At 38.0% G+C, this 21,764-nt stretch overlaps 1 protein-coding gene across 1 annotated transcript in view; it reads left to right on the top strand.

Annotated features, from left to right (window-relative positions):
* Positions 1–21,764, top strand: part of LOC116290785 (DENN domain-containing protein 3) — a 41,778-nt gene that overhangs the window by 14,941 nt on the left and 5,073 nt on the right. The window contains exons 20-41 of the mRNA XM_031697889.2: positions 352–461; positions 1,024–1,169; positions 1,767–1,813; positions 2,213–2,299; positions 2,593–2,648; positions 2,829–2,931; positions 3,934–3,959; positions 4,043–4,083; positions 4,194–4,298; positions 4,507–4,553; positions 4,645–4,701; positions 4,987–5,057; positions 6,433–6,566; positions 6,791–6,889; positions 7,603–7,672; positions 7,833–7,857; positions 8,287–8,346; positions 8,567–8,651; positions 10,506–10,537; positions 10,984–11,061; positions 12,463–12,550; positions 13,397–13,463. Coding sequence (XP_031553749.1) covers positions 352–461; positions 1,024–1,169; positions 1,767–1,813; positions 2,213–2,299; positions 2,593–2,648; positions 2,829–2,931; positions 3,934–3,959; positions 4,043–4,083; positions 4,194–4,298; positions 4,507–4,553; positions 4,645–4,701; positions 4,987–5,057; positions 6,433–6,566; positions 6,791–6,889; positions 7,603–7,672; positions 7,833–7,857; positions 8,287–8,346; positions 8,567–8,651; positions 10,506–10,537; positions 10,984–11,061; positions 12,463–12,550; positions 13,397–13,463 — 1,634 coding nt within the window. The remainder of the gene's footprint in view (positions 1–351; positions 462–1,023; positions 1,170–1,766; positions 1,814–2,212; positions 2,300–2,592; positions 2,649–2,828; positions 2,932–3,933; positions 3,960–4,042; positions 4,084–4,193; positions 4,299–4,506; positions 4,554–4,644; positions 4,702–4,986; positions 5,058–6,432; positions 6,567–6,790; positions 6,890–7,602; positions 7,673–7,832; positions 7,858–8,286; positions 8,347–8,566; positions 8,652–10,505; positions 10,538–10,983; positions 11,062–12,462; positions 12,551–13,396; positions 13,464–21,764) is intronic.

Here is a 21,764-nt window from a genome sequence, read left to right as displayed (position 1 = left end):
ACGTCGGAATGCAGCTCAATATGTAGGACATAACAATGGGTTTCCAATTCTCAGGAAATTGAAGTTCTTTTGTTTTTTCCTCCAAATTGAGCTGCTTTGACGTCACATGCAAGGGTTCTATTGATGTAAACAAACGAATAGCATTCAAGGGAATGACACGTGATTGGGTTTACAATACCAAAAGGGCCCGATAAAATCTTTGTCAATTGAAGATAACTTGCCATTGCGAAGTTCCAAGTAAGACTGGTAACAACTTTGTGGTGCAAGGGATTGTGGGTCAAAAGATATCCTCCATTTTGCGTCCCCAAATCTTACTTATGAATAAAAAGATTGTGTGTGTAAATCCTCTAGGTGTGCGATAGCCATGCCTTTGGGAGTTTTCTGGAAGATCGATTACGTCATCCTGATAGGAGAGACTATTTCTCTGCTATGATTGAACGCGTCCAACCTCAAACCAACAGGTAGAGTAATATCATTTTCATCATTGATTCAGTTTTAAAATGGGGCAGGGTTAGTAGACACGCATGTGTAAGACTTTAAAAGTGAAGTGTGTGTTGGGTGTCAGGGGCAGATCCAGGGATTTTAGCGGGGGGGGGGGAAAGGCTCTTACAAAGCTTTTACAAGGAATTGAAGGAAAGGGGGGGTGACTGTTACGAACGATATACTGAGAAAATTCAACAAAAAGGGGGTAACTAGTCACCTATTTTACCACCCCTGGGTGGAGGGTGGGGGTTAGAGAGTCACTGTCTTGACCATGGTTCTTTGTCTTCCTACATGTATCATCCATCCCAAGCTAGTATGTGAATCTAGTTGTTTAATGTGTTGTTCTCTCCTATGTTACAAGAGCTTTTTTTCCTGGTTATCAACAGGTTTTTCTCCATCCGTAAAAATGGAGTGTCGTCTGCTTAGAACATTGAATGTAGTGGTAGTGTGTGAGTGAAAAGCGTCCCTAATTAGTGTGAAACTCTTAAATAAAACGATTTATGTCTTTTTTTAAGTCAGTGTGTGTTGTTTTTGTTCCAGACAAGACTTGAGGAAACGTAGTTCATCGCTCATGGCCTCATCAACAACACAGCAGACCCCATCCACGCCTAACGATCAATGTGTTGATTCTCAATCAATGTCTGTTTTGTCTTTACCACCATTTACTCTTGAGGGTCTCTTTACTGGTAAGTTAGTGTAAAGGCCGATTTAGACGGTACGATTTTCGTCTACAACTATCGTATACAACACGCTCGCGTCATGACACCAACGATTGTCGTAGCTTTTTAAAACGTTTTAAAATCCTACAGCTTTTTTCGTGTTGCACGCGTCTGTCGTAGGCGAGTTGTAGGCTTGATTTACACGCTACGACTCGAGTTGTAGGATGGCGCGAGCGTGTTGTATACGATAGTTGTAGGCGAAAATTGTACCGTCTAAACCAGCCTTAATAAGCCTGAAGCGAGATGACGTTTTACCCCCGACTTTATACCATAATAGTTTATAAAATTCTTTCATATTAAAATTTTTGATTCCTTAGAGAATACAGGAGCAATAGTCATAGTTAAAGAACAAAAGCAATGTGAAAAGGATTATGGTCTAGAGACGGGGGTAAAACGTCATCTCGCTTCAGGCTTATTGATAATTCCCTAATATTGTCTGAATGCCTACCGTAGCTTCACTTATCGGTCTATCTGTCTTCTGTCTCACTGTCTAACAATTGAATCTTGTTTTTTGTCTCGAATATTGATTTTTTTTTAATTATCGTTTTTCTTTTTTATCACCAGGAAGTTTTTATGACGACTGCTTGAACGACCTCACAGAAAAAATGAAGGTAGAACCCCAGCTCGTGCTTTAAATGCTTGTTTGTTCTCTTCACAACTACTGTTGATCTGTAGTCTGAACCCGGGGGGTACTCTCTTGAACAGTGGGTAGGGGGGCTCGAGGGACGGTTTTGAAAATGACCCTACAAGGTAAAGGTAAATTAACTGAGATTGACCCTAAAAGGTACGGAGTCAAACGGGAGTCAGCCGGAGAACCTAAAAGGTACGCGAGGTGTCATTTTCGACCCTAAAAGGTCCGTCGAGCCCCCCTACCCACTTTTCAAGAGGCTCCCCCCCCCCCGGGAGTCTGAACAGGTTCTTCAGGGAGGGAACCTCTGCCCTTCCTCTACTCCCTTGTGCTTGTTTGCTGTGCAAGCTACTTACCTGAGATCTGTACATTTTTCGTTTAGAATCTGGAGAACTCCTCTTCTCTTCTTCTGGGCAATTATCTATATCTGAGAGGAATGTTCAATATTGCTCGTGGCAACCGAATTCAGGTAAAAAAGTTTGCTTGTTTCTCTATACTATTCTTCTTTCCTTCCTTGCTTTGTTTTGCTATGCTATGCTGCTATGCTGTGCTGTGCTGTGCTGTGCTGTGCTGTGCTGTGCTGTGCTGTGCTGTGCTGTGCTGTGCTGTGCTGTGCTTTCATTCCCTTCCCTTTCCTTCCCTTTCTTTTCCTTTCACATCTTGCATCCATTATCTTTTTTCCTCTATCCCTCCCGTTCACTCTTTCTTTTATTCATTTCTTTGTTCTTAACTCAGTGTTATAGTTTGCTTGTTTTCTACTAGGGCCTTGAAGATTTCTTTGCCGTTTCTTCAAGAAATGTGCAGCTTTTCCCATCAAGGTGAGCAATAAGGAAGGAAAACTGGTTTATTCCGGTTAGAAAGCCATTTCAAAGTTATTTATAACCGATACATCAGATCTCTTGAAACAGCTCATTAAAAACAGCTCAAAATAGATATTTCTGTTCATATTTCTGTATTTCCATATCCTTATCTCTTTTCTTTCCCGATATTTTTTTTAGCCTCGTTGAAAATGTTCTATCAGAATTAACAAAAGAAGAAGAAGCTATTCTTCAAACCAAAAGCTTCTTTGGAAGAGCGAGACAAATAAAGTACAAGAAAAAGGTACGAATAAAGAATTCCACATGACCAGCAAAATTTGATTAGGTAACTTTTCACTTTCTAAATGTCAAATATCATTTTCTCATTATAATATTGATTTTGAACGAGTACCAGCTTGTCAAGGATTTGGGTTCGCTTACACAGTGACCTCGGAAGCATTCATGTCACGAAACATGCTCCATCTTAACTTTGAATTTACGTTTACGAAAATGATATCATTTCTAAATAACATTAGCAAAGTATGGAGTTATTTAGAGAGAAAAAAAGAATCCTCTGGCTGGCTTGCTGAAGCACTTTTACTATTCTTACTCGAACTATGAATGTTGCCGAAGGGGGTTCCCCATTACGTCATGTTATGTTTTGGCTGATCGATCTTCGACGGGAAGTGTTTCTAATCTCGTGGATATAAACGTTGCAAAATAAGACGTTCTTTCTCGGCTTGAAAGACAAGTACGGACGACATTGTATTACGGATAGACTAAAAACCGTGCGAAAAAAGTACAGAAAACAAAACTGTGAAAAAGTAAAATCAAAAATAAACGGCGAAGCAGGAGTCGAACTTTGTTCGTTTGTGAATCGTCGTGAGAAGGATGACGAACTTGCGGCTTCGTATCTACAGAGAAATGAAACAAAGGTAACCGTTGATCATCAGAGCAAATGTTATCACTTATACAAAATATTTTAATAAATTTCGAAAATTAATAAATGAATTGATTAGAGTGCTCGCACTAAAGTGACCACAGTAAATCTGTGAAACACTAATTACTAAATAGTACAAAATAGTGCTAGTTAAACAATAGAAAACAATGGAATGTGCATGAAATTGTGACTCGAAAAACCGTGAAACAAATACTAATTTTTAGTACTAAATGGTGATAACTAAACAATAGAAAACCAAGGATTCTGTATGAAATAGTACTAATTAATGCTAAATATTATTCACTGGTTTAGTGCGTGCACTCTAATATGAATATTTTAATTATCTGTTGTATGTTCGTTCCATAGGAGGTGGAGAATAGTCGTCGAGATAGGTATGTTCGTATTGTTGGGTACCTTCTGAACCAGACTTCATTTGTTAATATTTTTTGTTACGAATGATTGATTTTTTCCTCAGAAAACAAGTGGTGACGTCAGCAGTTCCCACGAGTCCTCTCGGTAAACACATCAAATGACTTTGTTTTCATTTTTTCTGTCTGTCTGTCTGTCTGTCTGTCTGTCTGTCTTTGAATGCACTTACCTTGTCAATCAATCATTATTCGTGATAGACAAAGAAATGTTCAAGAAGCGAGTGGGAATGCTGGAGATTGCAACGAGTTCAGCAACAGCCGAGAAGCTCTTCGAAGTACTAACCTTGTACAGACAAGTTGACGGCAAGTCTTTAGATAGGAACAAACTTTCAATACAATTAGAGAAATAAAGACCTGTGTTTATTTTTAGAGGGAGGGGAGGGTGTGACAAGACCCAATTGCATTGTGGGTGATTGCCCAGTCCCCGCGCGACAAGTGTAGTTAATGACATCTTGAGGTACGCATGTAATAATTCCTAAAATCTTTTATTCTTTTTTTCTTGACCCAGCAGTTGTTGATCCTGATGTCTTCAGTCATTTCTATGAGGCTTTAAGCGAGGTGAGTTTGTCTTGATTAGTGTACTGTCTGTCTGTTTAATGAAATAAAGTCAACATTGTTTGACTGTGTATGTTATGTCTGTCTTTGATAGACTGACCGTGAAGCACAAGGCTTAAATCTGAATGGAGTCACCTTGGAATCAGGAGAGGTACCGAATTAAAAACATTAGCTATCACCAGTAGTAGTAGTAGCAGCAGCAGTAGCAGCAGCAGTAGCAGTAGCAGTAGCAGTAGCAGTAGCAGTAGCAGTAGCAGTAGCAGTAGCAGTAGAGGTAGCGGCAGCAGTAGCAGCAGCAGTAGCAGTAGCAGCAGCAGTAGCAGCAGTAGCACAGCAGTACAGACGACGACTATAACACAAATAACAGTTCAACATGCTGACAAGCCTGTGACCCATCTAATAATAATAATTCATTTGTTCTTTGTTTGTTTGTTAGTCATTCGTTATGATATCGCCACTGATCAGAACCGATCGTGCCATGGGAAGATTAATTGTCACTAACAAAAGGTATGTTTTTTATGAGACTCACTGACGCCTAGAAATGGATTTAGATAAGTCATGGGTGTCCTGTGTTACCCAATGATTTGGCGCCAGATTTGGTTGACACTCGTCAACGTTTCCCGCTTTTGGTTTCTCTATACGTCACAAGAAATCAAGGCCTTTTCAAACACAGGTCGTGATAGTTTTAGAAAGTGAATAAATAATATTATTTTTTGGTTATATTTGTGTTATATATACACTCGATTGCAGAAACGTTGTAGTTTACATTTATACATTTATACAAATACCTAATGAGATGCATATTGCAATTTTACTTTTTTAACCCTCAAAACCAATTGATTTATAATCTGTAGGATGTAAAACACAAGAATAAAATATTTTGACGTTCATTGAATGAAACAAACAATAAATATAGCGAGTTTTCTGTTTTGCATATCATTAAATATACTGAATAAATTAGGTATTTGTATAAATGTATACTACAACGTTTCTGCAATCGGATATATATATATATAAGAAATCTGTGAATCAATTTTCCGTAAAATAGTGCTCAATACATCGATAGAAGTAGAGCAGAATATTTGTTTGAGAAGAAAAAGTCAAGACAACATTTTTCCCGACAAGCCTGTTTCGTGAATTGCTTCACTCTTCAGGGGATTTAATGATAAGAATATTCGTTACTATCATTTATATAGAAAAAGTATATATAATTAATTAGTGGATGTAGTTTAGCTGTTGCGTAATAATGCTTTGTTTCTGTGACGGCATGAAGATACAAGTTCGTTGCGCTTATTTAATGATGAGAGTTCCGGTCGATAAATTATTAGAAACTTTTCTTTAAGACAAAGGTTACATCTTTTGCTGGAGCTGTTGTAGGCGGAGCTTGAAGATAGGACGCGCCATAAAATGGAGTAGCTGATATTACCGTTCTTGAGAGTCCAGATGTATTTGCTGAGTTCAGTCGAGTTTTTATGTTGTTCGTGGCGGAATGAGGCGTGGCGGAATGAGGCGGTGTGGTTTCTGTATCTTGTTTTGAAGTCGTTTTCTGTGAGTCCTATGTATGTTGCGGTAGTGTTGTTGTCCTTTCTTGTGACGGTGGCTTGGTATACAACTGATGATTGGAGGCAGTTGCCATTAAGCGGGCAATTGTTTTTTTGTCGGCAGTTGCATGTTTACTTGTCCTTTGTGTTGTTTGCGGTGTCGTTGTCGTCTCTCGGTGGATGTAAAATGCGCTTGTTATGATTGTCAATGATTTGTTTGGCATTGTTCATGCAGCTGTAACTGATCTTGATGGTGTTACGATTAAAGACTTTCCTAATATTATGGCCTCTAGGAAAGTGTTTATCAATATATATATATTATTTTCCACTCTCTCGTTTAGGTTGGTTTTCATGGAAGACGGTACTCACCAATGTGAAACCGTCATGTGGTTTGAAGACGTACAGAGCGTAGAAAACTATCAACACTACGTGGTTCTGCCCCCTGGCGTAGCTTCTCTTAAAATCACCAGCAAAAGTGAGCATTTCTTATTCTCTTGAAAACTTATGTCTTCATATAATGATGACTACAATGATCAGTGTGATCGGCCTTGCGGGTCTTGTGCACTTGTTTACGCGTAGCTTTAACATTAGATAATATTAGAACGGAATACTTTGATTTGTATGGGTTTCACTGTCTGCATCGCAAAGGTAGTAATCTTACCGTTACTATTTTAACACTTTTTCTTCTTATGCTTGCAGATAAATGTACTCCTCCATTTATAGCTTGTCTGAAGGAGGACAGAAATTTCTGGTATGAATGCGTTAAAGAGCTCATTGCTGGCTGGAAAATATCAGCAGGTAAAAATATCCACCAGCCCTCCCTCCCTCAGGAACAACCTTTTTCTCCATCTCCGCTGAGCACGAAAAGGTTGGAAGTGTCACGTCACTACCGCTACACATGCATATCAGCGTGACAAATGTGGTCACGCAATCAAATTTGTTTACCCATGAGGTCGAGATCAATGGTTTCAAAAGACCACTATTTTATCCGGGGTTTTTACCATTACAGCTTTTTTGTTTGCGCAAATTCTTCTCATTTGAAAGCGTTAGGCAAATATATTATACTCTTTGGGAAGCACGGGTGGCGTGCGCTGCTAATCCTCCGCCTCTCACGAATGCGGCTCCGAATCGAGTCCTGCCGATCTAGGTGCAGTATGTGAGTAGATTTGTTTGTAGGTTCTCTACTGTGCAAGAAGAGTTTTTTTCTCCGGTTTTCCTCCCTTCTCAAAAATATGGGCTTTCATCTAGTATGGAGACTAGCTCTGTTGTGATTGTCCCACGTCGTAATGCAGCAGCGAAACTTAATAGATTTAGATTTTAAAAAATTAAATTCAATGACACGTGGTCTGTGATGGGAAAACATTGCACCATGACGAATAAGGTTTATCTTGGGCACCGAGCACAGTTTGGACCTAGAAATCCAGAACTGGCTCTATTGTTCCATTATTGACAAGGACACTTCTTACAGGAAGACATATGGTCTCTAATATATTTGACATTTTTGGTCATAGAAACAAAGGATACCTTGCCGATCAAGCAGGCCTCTCAAAACGTTATGATAGCAGAGGCGCTACGAAAAAGGTATGAAGTCAGAGCACGTAGAGGAAAGTTTGGATTGGGGTGCTGATTTTATAGGAATGAGAATTGGATGAACGTATAGCAACAAGAATGTACTTTTATTTGATTGGAATAAATTTAAGTAGAAACAAGTCTTAGTTTATTTTTTATTTTTCTTCCTCAGCGATAATCCAGATTTAGGGACTTCAGTAAGTACAAAATAAGTGGATTTGTTTCAAATTTTATTAAGCATATTGAACATCATCATCGCCATCACCATCATCGCCATCACCATCATCATCATCGCCATCACCATCATCATCATCGCCATCATCATGTACAGCATCACTATCATCGTCATTGACATCATCATCGACATCATCGACATCATCATCAACTTCATCATTATCATCAACACCATCATCATCATCATCTACATCATCATCATCATCACCACTATCATCATCATCATCGACTTCATCATCATCATCTACAGCATCATCTACAGTATCACTATAATCATCGTAATCATCATCATCGACATCATCATCAACATCATTTTGTATAAAACATAGCCCACTGTACATTTATATACACCTGCCAGTGTTTTCATTATCTCTTTTTTTTCTTTTCGAAAGCATGTTCTTTTCCTATGGAAAACTCCTATTACTTCGCCACTGTCTGATAAAACTAAAAAGGTAAGTTCTCCCCTGTAGGGGATGGAAGGTGGGAAGTGGCCGACATAGACTACAACCAAATACTGTTTCAAGTATCATTAAAACGTGGCATTGGTTGGGAGAAAAGGAAGGTTAGCTCTTGGTGTAGCGGTTGTCTGTGTTAAAGCGGGCGGTAGTATATCCCTTTTGTTGCACAGAATTTGAAAGTTCTAACACCTTTAACTTGTTTTTAATATTACAGATGCTGGTGTGGAGAATAGATCCAAATCCTCAAGCTAACGAGTCAGAAACGAGTACAGTGGAAGCAATGGTTTATGTTCCAACAGGTATGTGAAATACTTCGGTAAAAATCTTTTTTTTTTACACTGGGAAGAATCTCATGTTTCCATCTTCATGGCTGTCGTCTGAGAGAGGTCCATTGTAATGTTTCCATCTCCATGGCTGTCGTCTGAGAGAGGTCCATTGTAATGTTTCCATCTCCATGGCTGTCGTCTGAGAGAGGTCCATTGTAATGTTTCCATCTTCATGGCTGTCGTCTGAAAGAGGTCCATTGTAATGTTTCCATCTTCATGGCTGTCGTCTGAGAGAGGTCCATTGTAATGTTTCCATCTTCATGGCTGTCGTCTGAAAGAGGTCCATTGTAATGTTTCCATCTTCATGGCTGTCGTCTGAAAGAGGTCCATTGTAATGTTTCCATCTTCATGGCTATCGTCTGAGAGAGGTCCATTGTAATGTTTCCATCTTCATGGCTGTCGTCTGAAAGAGGTCCATTGTAATGTTTCCATCTTCATGGCTATCGTCTGAGAGAGGTCTATTGTAATGTTTCCATCTTCATGGCTGTCGTCTGAGAGAGGTCTATTGTAATGTTTCCATCTTCATGGCTGTCGTCTGAGAGAGGTCTATTGTAATGTTTCCATCTCCATGGCTGTCGTCTGAGAGAGGTCCATTGTAATGTTTCCATCTTCATGGCTGTCGTCTGAAAGAGGTCCATTGTAATGTTTCCATCTTCATGGCTGTCGTCTGAGAGAGGTCCATTGTAATGTTTCCATCTTCATGGCTGTCGTCTGAAAGAGGTCCATTGTAATGTTTCCATCTTCATGGCTGTCGTCTGAAAGAGGTCCATTGTAATGTTTCCATCTTCATGGCTATCGTCTGAGAGAGGTCCATTGTAATGTTTCCATCTTCATGGCTGTCGTCTGAAAGAGGTCCATTGTAATGTTTCCATCTTCATGGCTATCGTCTGAGAGAGGTCTATTGTAATGTTTCCATCTCCATGGCTGTCGTCTGAGAGAGGTCTATTGTAATGTTTCCATCTTCATGGCTGTCGTCTGAGAGAGGTCTATTGTAATGTTTCCATCTTCATGGCTGTCGTCTGAGAGAGGTCCATTGTAATGTTTCCATCTTCATGGCTGTCGTCTGAGAGAGGTCCATTGTAATGTTTCCATCTTCATGGCTGTCGTCTGAGAGAGGTCCATTGTAATGTTTCCATCTTCATGGCTATCGTCTGAGAGAGGTCCATTGTAATGTCTTTCAGTGACGTTTTTACTGAGGTGCGAGCAACCAGCTGATCTGAGAAAAAACCATTAGTCAATCAGAATCGAGAGAATTTGGGTGTCCGACATTTCCTCTTCAGACCATGGATTTCCAGGCCACCAAATGAAAAAAACAACGTTGCTTGATAACAGTGACACAATGGTTCATGACTTTTATATTTTTATTCCCACGGCGGACAAGTTTCACTAGTCAATTTTTGCAGGCTTCATGATACCTCAGTTTTGTAGTGACGTCATTTCTACGTCACTATTTCAGATCAGCTTAAAATGTGTTTTTATCGGTTAAAGCTTAATAGACCAGTTTCGAATTCCAAATTAACGCTGTGTTCCTTGATTACAGACTCATTTGCGCAGGGTTAGCATCGTATCAGTGTTTGAATATTCTCAAATACCAACAGAAAAGTAAAGAATGCACAACTTCAACAATACAAACACTTTGAAACTCGACGGACCTTGACTGGAACACGTGAATATTCTGCACAAATTCGAGGCTAACCCTGTGCTAATGAGTCTGTAATCAAGAAACACAGCGGTAATTTGGAATTCGAAACGGGTCTATTGATTCGAAATTTGAATGTGTCTGTTCTACTTTGATGATCTGTAAGTTCAGTCTTTGTTCTTTCGTAGGCGGTGGTTGTGGTGAAGTTTGGTGCGGTCTGGTGAGTGTTGCATTTCACTTACTTCAAGGCTATATTTAACTACACTTTATATCATTACCACTATCAATATCATCCCATTAACTTTGCTGTAACCATCACCATCACAATCACCCTCATTACATTCATCATCACCACTATCATCACCATCAACATCGTCATCTTCATCATCACCACATCAACATCGTCATCTTCATCATCACCACATCAACATCGTCATCTTCATCATCACCACATCAACATCGTCATCTTCAACATCACCACATCAACATCGTCATCACGATCATATCATCATCATTACGATTACCTCCATCATCATCACCACTGTCATTACTATAATCTTCACCATAATCTTCCCCAACACCATCCTCATCCTCACTCTCCATCGCCTGCATGTTTTTTTTTCTGTTTCTTTTTTGCTCAATTGTATGCTATGTCTTTATCTTCAGGGTTCTGGTGCTGTGGTCGTGATTGAGACAAAAACATGGAGCTTCGTATCGTTGCTTCAGCACGCAAAGGACCGAGTGGTAAGTCAGGGGCCTGGATACGATTCTGTTTCCATGGCTACAGTAATTTGTATTGAATGTCACGTGGTTATTTCTGAACTCAAACACCATCACGTGATAGTCATCGCACAGAATTGAGTGACACATCCGGGAAATTAGAGAATAAATTACTAGATTCCAGTTTCTGAATATCAATTTTCCTCTCATGGCCATTTATATTTATAAGGCAAAGTCATAATATTTAAAGTTTTTAAAAGCGCTTCGTGAGGAAAATCGAAAGTTAATGTAAGAAAAGTAACATAGGAATATTAAAGAATGACAACCACACAATATAATCCTAGAAGGACGATTTCTTATATCAAAAAAGCACGGGAAAGTCGTCATTTTGGACTGTTTTGCTTTGTTGTGTCAAAGTTAAAACTCCTGAAAAATCGCTACTTGCTTTCAGCTTCAAAGAGAGCGGAATTTTGGAAGCAATTAAGCGATGGTTGGGGAACCAATTTCAGTTGTTACTTTGAGTGATTTTCTTCACGACGAACAGCAGGACCCGAACGAAGTGCTGGAATGATAAATTTCCATACATATAAACACTACGAAACCTGAAAATTGACCCACAAAAAATCGCATGTTGGCAAATTGAATCACCAAAATAAATGGTACCGCCATTTGTATAGTCATAGAAACCTGGCCTCTATATTGCTGAATATCCATAACTTCGTCTCCAGATCTCGCTTTAAAACGGACATATTTGCTCACGAACTCAGCATATATTTTGTTACTGGTTCGAGAAGCTGTCTAAGTGGAGACTAGTACCTAATTTTGAGCATATGCCCGCGAATTTTGCTTTAGAAATATTTTTAATCGTTTTTTCCAACTTTTTTTCAAATGCTTTTAATAGTTTGAAGATATTACAGTGTTTCTTTAAAAAATGCTTCCCCATTCTTCACATAATCTCCCTCATTTGGAAATAACCAGAGTTGATGGGCAATTCTGTGCGATGCAGCCATGAACCCAAACACCATCACGTGATAGCAGCCATGAAGTCAAACACCATCACGTGATAGCAGACATGAAGTCAAACATCATCACGTGATAGCAGCCATGAAGTCAAACACCATCACGTGATAGCAGCCATGACAGGAGGCACAACAATAGCGTCTTTTTGGGGAAACTGATTTTTTTTTCTCATTGTCATGGCTGCCATCACAATAGACCTATCTCGAATTCGCTTGACTGATCACGAAACAATGGTTTCAAGTCGAGGTTGAACTTAATGAATAAAAGAATCAAGTTCAGTCTCAACTTCAAACCATTGTTTCGTGATCAGTCAAGCGAATTCGGGATAGGCCTATTGCGGTATCTATGAAAATTCATTTATTAACATTTTGTCTAATTATATCATGGATTACAATGTTTGTTTAGAGTTGTCTCGTACCTGTGGGAAATGACCACATCTGGGTTGGATCGATGGACACGACTATCTACATTATCAATAGACTAACTAAACAAGGTAACTACATTCATCTGAGAATACTCATTGATCATCATCGCCATCCATTATCCTGATCAATATTATAACCATCGTCATCGCCATCGTCATCACCATCATCATCATCCACTATATTATTTCAATTTGCAGCTGCATAAGTTGGTTCATATACTGCGAGGATCAGCTCAATAGCGCAGCGCAGCCATGACGTCATAAAAACGAAGACAAAGGCGAAATTCGGACAAACAAAGTTACAAGTTTACTTTCAGCAAATAATTTTCACAGCCGATCGCAGTTGATCTTAGTTTACATGGGTTATTATTGTAACTTTAAGTAAAAATAATAAAATCGGTTCGTATAATCCTCATAGCGGTTAAAAAGAATGCAATGTTTGTCCGAATCTTTAAGCTATTTTTAGAATCAGCGCGCTGCGCTATTTGATACATTACGACTGCAGTACAAATATATATATTTCATATATATATTTCATATATATATTTCATATATATATTTCATATATATATTTCATATATATTTTCTCATACGCATATATATCTTTCCTATCTGGCCGATAAACCCAAGTAATGTGTCCTTGAAGTCTCATATGAGACTTGGTAGCTCAGTGGTTAGAGCATGGCACCGGAATGGCCAGGGCATGGGTTCAAATCCCGTTCAAGACTCAGAATTTTTTCTGAGTCTTTCAATTTGCAGCTGCATAAGTTGCTTCATACGCTGCGAGGATCAGCTCAATTTGATATGTCTTCGACAATCCGCTGCACCATCAACATTGGCAAAGAAAGAATCTATTAAAAAACGAGGCATCTTCTGTTTTTGTATTTTGATTTATTGACTCTTTTTTTATTTCAGCTGATCAGCAACTTCACGGCCATCCAGACTACATCTCACACATGGTCACGACCCAGGACGATGATGGGTAAGCCATTGATCTTTATCACTACTTTTTCACTTATATTCTTGGGAGAAATGACAATGGCATTCTCCTTAGTTACCCTCCATCTTATTCTAAGAAAACTTTGGGTGATCGTGCTTTCTTGCGCGCCGCGCCTAAATTATGGAACAATCTTCCTCTTGAAGTTAGATGTTCCAATTCTATTCCATCTTTTAAATCTAAGCTTAAGACATTTGTATTTAGGAATTATTTTCATTGATATTTTTCTTATTTGTATGTATATTTTATTCATTTCTTTTTCTAATTATGTATGTATTTGAATTTATAATGATTTAGTTCATCAGTTGTTCGTGATGCGCATTTGAGTATTTATGTAGAATTTGCGCAATACAAAATAAAGTTATTATTATTATTATTATTATTATTATTATTACCATCATCATCATCACCATCGTCTTCACCACCAACATCATCATCGTCATCATCATTATCAGGGAACATTTCGTAGATGCATGAATCTCGTTCATTTTGGATTTTCTTTTCCCCCCGAGTGTTCCTTCTTCGCAGCACTTCTTGAAACCTTTGCGGCTCTCTTAGGTCAAAGAATTGTACTTTCAAAAATTTTTTTAATAAACAACTTTATTTGTTGAAATCGTCGAGTTAAAAATACACATTTTGATACTTACTTTAAACACTATCGCACCTATATTTGACTAACCTGTTCTGTTTGATAATTTAGTTCATTTTTACTACAAGTCGATTTCTAAGAATTCTTACTATTGGTGCTATGTTCACATGTAAAGATATCACGTTTTATTAATAGAGAAAAATTGAAAAATTTGGTTCTGATGTGATAATGCCCTCAATGCATGCTCGGAACATTGGTGTCATATTTGATACGCATCTTACTTTGGTTCGTCATGTGAATAATATTTGCAAGTCTTCTTTTTATCATCTCAGAAACATTGCTAAAATAAGAAAATACATCTCTTTGAAAACAACTGAAACTCTCGTCCACGCGTTCATATCCTCCAAACTCGACAACTGTAACTCTCTGCTCTTTGGCTTACCAAACAAACTCTTAGATAAACTACAATCTGTACAGAATGCTGCTGCCAGAATAATCACTCTTTCCCATAAACATGACCACATTACACCTATCCTCGTTAATCTGCATTGGCTACCAATTGAATCTAGAATCAAATATAAAATCCTATTACTTACTTTTAAAGCTCTTCATGGCCAATCTCCTATCTATATCCGGGAACTCATTTCAGTGTATAAACCGAACCGTAATCTTCGTTCTGCATCACAAGTTCTTCTATCAGCACATTCTTATAATCTTAAATCTCATGGTCATCGCTCCTTCTCTGTGGCTGCTCCTGAACTCTGGAACTCACTTCCAATATCTCTCCGAAATGCATCAAGTCTTGCCTCATTCAAAACTGAACTTAAAACTTATCTCTTCAAATTAGCATATTCTTTGTAAATAATTTTATTTTGTCGTTGTCTTTGTCGTTTGTTTACTAGCGCTTAGAACAGATTTGTATTTGCGCTTTATAAATAAATATTATTATTAATATTATTATTATTATTATTATTAAAAATAGATATTTCATCGATGATCATATATTAAATATGTATCTTTAATATGAGTGCCAGAAAGAAAAGAATAATACTAAATACTACCAGTGGAAGATACCATATCTTTCACACGTGAAGATATCGCTGTTGACATGGTAACGTATTTTAATAAAGAATTTTTGAGCTTTTGTTTTATTTAAGTTTCATCGATATCTAAATGATAAACAGAACATTACATGGCCGCTTGGAGATACGAATTTTATCTTCTCGTGTTCAATTTAGATACTCGAAGATAAAATTCGTACTTCCGCGCGCCCATGTAATATCCTCTATACATATCTGGAAACGGGATTCAAGTTATTCCTGGACTTCACTTTTTTCTGTTTTAACGTACATTGAAAAAGCTGATCTGTGATCATGCGGATCCAGAATGACACTAGGGAACTCTGTCTGTTTGGGTTGAGAAAAGGGTTCCTTTCTTACTGTTCGCGGGTAGTACACTTGATGAAATGGCATTGGAGGTTGTTGTTCACAACATGGCTGTGACGACGAAGATTTTCTGTGTCTCGCTCTACGATTCTTGAACCAAATCTATCAAGGATAAGAATAATACATTTTCGTTATGTCGCTGGCTAAGCATATATGAAAGTTGCTTGAGAAAATTTGTAATCCAAGGCCGCCGAAAAGGTAACAACAAAACAAAAATAAATAACGATATGAAAATAATTTAGCTGACGGCGTACTAGGTGCATTCTCGGTTAAAAACGGGAACTCGAATGATTTGGCAAGGTACACTTATATACGCTTTTATGACTATTGAACGAAGAGTTCAGTTTACGTTAAAATATTTTACACAATTTCGAGTCCTGCTTATATGATTGTAATAAATAATGAACACTAATAGATCTTTTGCGAGTTCTAAATAACCGCTGTGTTCCTTGATTACAGACTCATTTACTCAGGGTTAGCCTCGAATCAGTGTCTAAATATTCACAAATACCAACGGTAAAGTAAAGAATGCACAACTTCAACAATACAAACACTGAAATTCCACGGACCTTCACTGGAACACGTGAATATTCTGCACAACCCTGAGCAGCAGAGAACTCGAAACCGGCCTATTACAGTGGCTCTTATCACTACATTATTGTTAACATTGAGCTATAATTTTCAATTGCTTACCTTCATCGAGTAAGGAGTGCTTTCAAATCTTAGTGCTAAGTATTCGCACATTTCTTTTGATGGGTACGGATTATGAACAAATATTTGTTCCAATTCGAGTTTTTGGAAGCAAGTGAAGAAATTCCTCTTCTTTTTGAAACTAGAAGAATCTTGTCCTGTTGGGAAACAATTCGCAATGATTAGCGTTTATTCATAAAGTGGACAGCAACTGAACAAGACGATCTTGTTGTTATTAATGCTTTTTCTTTGGCTTTTATAGCATTGTCAAAAGTAACGTATGAAAAGTGCAAGATATTGGGCCGGTAATTTCGTCTTTAAACCCACACGTCTTTAAACCCCTTACCAGTTTGAAAGGAGTTGCCCGCAGTAGTCTGTAGTGGATGGGCTTTTATCCAATGGCCAACCGTCTTTATAACCGAAATTTCATTCATGGCATTGTCTTTCCTATCCACTCGAGAGGATTCTGGATGCATAGTACATTGAAGATACTGAGTCTCTTGTGGGACCTCTTCCCCTTCAAAGTATTTCGTGGATGCCTCGGTAGAGTCTTGCTTATTCATATTCAATATTTTAAGGATATAACGTTTGGTGTGGATTTTCCTTTTATATAGAATGTGGAAGGTCTAGAAGCCATGAGTCTTAATTCGGACGACGTCCCCCGACGTCACTAATCCTAATTTTTGGCCATTGTTTGGTAGCAACCGCATTTTATTTTCACCCTAAAATAAATTGTGACGTTCTGAAGTAATCGTATTATTATTTGTTGGCATGATGTTGCTATAGCAACCACTGCTTAATACGATATTGGAAGCAACAATGACGTCATCGACACTGCCAACATCTTTCTGTTAGGACGATAATTTAGGTTATGGTCGTCAAATGAACCAGTTACGGAAGAATGACAAGAATTAGCACGATGCTGTTATTTAACATTGAAGATAATGTCGAAAAGCAGTCGCTATAGAAACGTTCCGTGCCGTTATGGGTTCATAGATATCGTCATTTCCGTGCAGCAACCTATAGACTTTCGTAAGCGTTTCAGGCTTTTTGATTTTGTCACTGCCAAATGACGTCTAGATTATACGTAGTTTGATAACATGAGAATGAGTTTTATGATCATAGAATCAGATTTGCCGACAAGACATACTCGGACTCTTAATAAACCAATGACTCGAACGTTACTCGACTCGGTCCGAATCATTTCCGAGTGTACCAAAAATAGCCAAATTAAAGGTTAATGAAAAATAGGAAAGTACCCGAAAAACCAGATCGAACTTGTACGACTTTTATGCCTGAAATATATAGTGGTTGGTTACATAGCGGTCTCTGTGTCAAATGTCCCGACGCTTTCACCGAATACCCGAGTTATGATCGGATGTTTTCAACTCTTATACGAAAGGATGCGAATTCCGACGCGTTTACCGAATACCCGAATTATGATCGGATCTTTTCATTTCTTTTACCGAAAGGATGCGAAAGAGGACCCGAGTATTTACTAACCTTTGCCGACAACGTCTGCGCATGCTCTAAGACCGTATGCAATTATAGATGAAACGTCTTTAGTGCTAGTATAAAAATATGTCGATATGACTTTCAAACATGTCTGACAAATGGACATATCAGGTGGTGGGCCGGTATAGCGTCTTTACAGTGACCTATTATTCAAACAATAAACAAACAAATATAAATCGTAAATCTACACTGTATGGATCGCAACATTATTATGAAGTACAATTCAATCTGTTCAACTTTTGAATATATAGAATAAGCATTCAAAAGCCCTTGGTTTTTGAAGTGAAATAAAAATGTCAGAACAAAAAGTAAGACCCCAATTTAGTTTTTTAACCCACTGCGTCTGCGCGTAAATCTGCGGTACGACTAGATGTCAAAAACGCGTCCCACATGGAAAGGAGTGATCATGCGTAACTACCCATTATTGATACGAGCCATATATCGGGTCTGCTGGTCATAGCAAGGGGTTAATCATCTACGGTCTAGGGGCCGACTAACCTCTCCCTTAGGCTTCGGCCGAGCTTCCTGATCAGTTTGTAAATCCAGGGATAGCGGTGTCGGGGTCGAAATCTCCGGCGTAGCCGTAAATGCTTCGCGCTGCCATACGAAGCTTCAGCACTCGATGTCTGGAAGTATGGTCCTAAATTAATAAATTCAGTAAAAGTAAAAAATAAACCAGTGTATCTTGGACCTTGCAGACAAGCTTGGAGTTACGCATGCGCATTCGTTACGAGGTTGAAACCACGAATGCGTTCAATATTCGAGATGAAAATACAAAGTGTCATATGATGCATTTGTAGTCTTTTTATTCATGAACATCAAGTTATTTATTAGTGATAATGACTCGTATAGAATTTCTTTGAGATGTTGCAAATTCTGTATGACGGTGAAAAACATGGTACAAAATGGGCCAGACTTGATCCGGGCATTCTGATTGGATCAACAAAAATCTCATGCGCTGCGATTGGTTTAACGCATGTCGTCAATTGCGTATCGTGTCCGTGCCGTGTCCCGTAGTTTTTCATAGCCATACAAACAAGCTGTAAGATTCAACTCTGTATAAGATAGCAACTACTTAGTACAGCTACAGTTAATAAGCTACTCATCTATTTTTATACTAGAGCATAGTGCCTCGACTCTTGTCGGGAACACAAGCAGATGAAAACGAGCTTTAAATTTCTCGTTCAAAATGCTAGATTGATAGAGTTACCGTGCTAGATTGTTGTCGTTTTTTTAGAAAACCGACAATAAATGGCAACGACAGTTCGGTTAATACATGAAGTCATATTAATGTTGACATTGTGCATAAAAGCAATAATCAGCAATATATTACGACAAACTATTTATATTTTATCGATGTTAATATGTTATTTATGGTGCTATGTGGCATCTAGCCATGACAGCATAAGATGAAGACAACATATTCAATTGAAATGAAAATACTGAGCGAAAATACGTTTTTTGTCATTATTATTGTCATATAAATTCTCAACATAGATAAAGTTGCTTAAATATGTAAATTTTGTTTCTTGACGCTAACATCATAGATATAAATTGCTTTAAAATCATATTATCCTGTGAACGAGGCCTGTTTGAACTGAGTCTTTGATTTAAACAGATAGTTTCGTATGAGTGGCAAACAGCCAGTAAGTGGCAGCGTTACACGATACCATGGATCGTAGCATCAAAATGGCTTTCCATCCCGTGCTAATGCATTAGCCACTTGAATCTCCAAACTACTCCCAAAGCAAAACACAATGAAGGCAATTTCCCGACTCATACGAAAACCGTTCTATTTAGAACAGTATTTTTTCTATTCAGTAAGTTTTGGATACAACGAGAAGGCAGAATGAATATTATTTCTCATTCCCCCAAGGCAACTGAAAAACTGATTTAAATTATATTGAACTCGGGGATTTTGCTGCCATGATGAACCTCCTGGACCATGGATAGATGGAAAGTTGGGTTGAAGATAGGTTCCGTTTGTTTTATGACCTGCTTGAGTCGGGTATATGGTTACGTCTTTCTTTTGTCGTGCCCGACGGTTCTTGAACCAAATCTAATAGAAAGTAAAACGAAATAGTTTATTAGGTAAAAATTTGATTTTTAGTGGTCGAAAAATGTTTTGTTTTGACGAGGAATAATACAATTGAAATAAGTAGAGTTTTAGAAGTTAATTTTTATGTAGGGAGGAGAACCCGCACCAAACCCCTCGAAGCACGAGAGGCAACGAGCATGCAGCTCCACTCTTCAGTTGTAATTTTAATTTTGATAAACAATATTTTTCGGTTGGGAGTGATGTGGACTTTTAGTGTATTCTCATAAAGTACTGTAAATCATCATTACCTTGACAGAGTGAGTGGATGTGCCGAATCTATCTGCAAGGTACTGACAGGTTTTTCTTGTAGGGTACGCGTTGTAGAAGAAGATTTCCTCCAGTTCGACTTTCTGGAAACAGTTGAACGAATTTCTCTTCTTTTTCATGTCCATCTCGCTTTCACTTGAGTGGGTTTTCGTCATCGAGTTTGAAACTGAAAAAGAAATGAGTAAATTGTTGGTTTAAATATTGAAAAATACAGGTTCAAATAAAAGTTTGGGTCAATAGTCGGAAGTATTAGGATGCAATGTTATTCATTACTATTGTTGCCGGTGTCTTCCAAGTCACGGAGACTGTTATCTGCCGACATCACTTGTCGTTATTATTCCCAATCAGCAGGCCTTGGTAAAGCCTTTCTATTTTTGGTCTCTCTTTTAATAAGGCATATTATGTGACAATAGCTAGCTTATCCATCCTACAGCATTCAGAATTATCAGTTTTTGTCAATTCTCTGAAAATTGTGGCCATTTTTTTTTCGATGTATGTTTGGGTGGCATGGGGTCGGTTGGACAACAGGGCAATGTATTGTTTTGATATTTTTAGGCACTTTTGTCCTTTCTTGAGACAATAGTTTCATTGGACGATGTTCGTGATTTTTTCAAGCTATAGTGGGGCATCACCCGACACCAGATCATTCATGATCAAATTTTGTGGAGTTTGACTGTTTTGGCCTCCTTCTCATAAGTAAATGTTAGAATCGTTTGGTTACTTTCAATATATCACATTTCATTTTCATCCATCAATTTTTTTTTTTGTTAATTTATCAGTATTTACACCTTGAATATATTTTGTGTTACCTTGCTCGATGTGGCCCTGGGCCAGCCCAAGTTTCATTTGTTCTGCATACATGGCTGCTTGCTGGTCAACCAGAAAAAGCCTTGGTAGATGTTCTCCACTTTTGCCACTCATCATCATCATTGTTGTATCTCAAGGCACCTATTCCTGTGAAATAATAGAGAGGTACAACTTTGGATGTAACCGCTTGGACCTTTTATACTTTTCTAATATGCATATTCTTACAACATAGACGTCATATTGTCGTTTATTTGTAATGTTTCCATAGCAACGAGTGGTAGTCCCGCATCATAGGATTTTTCTAAGATTTACTGACGCAATAACAAGCGTTTTTTAAATACGTATAATGAATAAAGTACCGCTCTCTTTGCCTGTATCTTTTTTAGTTTTTACCCTAATCATAGTTAATAGATAAACTATGCTCTAATCAATAAGGTTTTACGAGCGCGAAAAACTTATATTTTCGTTCGGAAAAAGTTACCGACAAAACAGGATTACGAGAAAGAGAAAAGGTTCATTTCTATTGGTTTATACGGACAAAGCGTTTTTATGCATTATTAATGAATTCTGGCGGTAAAGTTCAAAGTTTCCGTATCTTCCACTAATGACGTATTTTGGTTGCTAAGGCAGTTGTTATTTTCGTCAAACCTGCATTACTGTTCGTACATCAAACTACTTTTCTCCAGTCTTTAGATACTTTGTTTTACAATCTCGTATTTTAGTTATCTCTTTGGTAATAAAAGAATCTATCGCCGCATTATTCCATGAGAAAGGCCTCCACTGAATGACAAAGGAACATTGCATCACATCTTAGCTACAGACGACAGCGTTTCAAGAAACTCTTGTTTTTGATATTTGCAAACCCAAAACAAAAT

The sequence above is a fragment of the Actinia tenebrosa genome, unplaced genomic scaffold (assembly GCF_029948245.1).
Source record: "Actinia tenebrosa isolate PJP-AT-01 unplaced genomic scaffold, QUT_ActTen_1.0 PGA_scaffold5__44_contigs__length_20552954, whole genome shotgun sequence".
Lineage (NCBI taxonomy): Eukaryota > Metazoa > Cnidaria > Anthozoa > Actiniaria > Actiniidae > Actinia > Actinia tenebrosa.
Note: the sequence above shows the minus strand (reverse complement) of the source record. Positions and strands in the feature narration are given on the sequence as shown.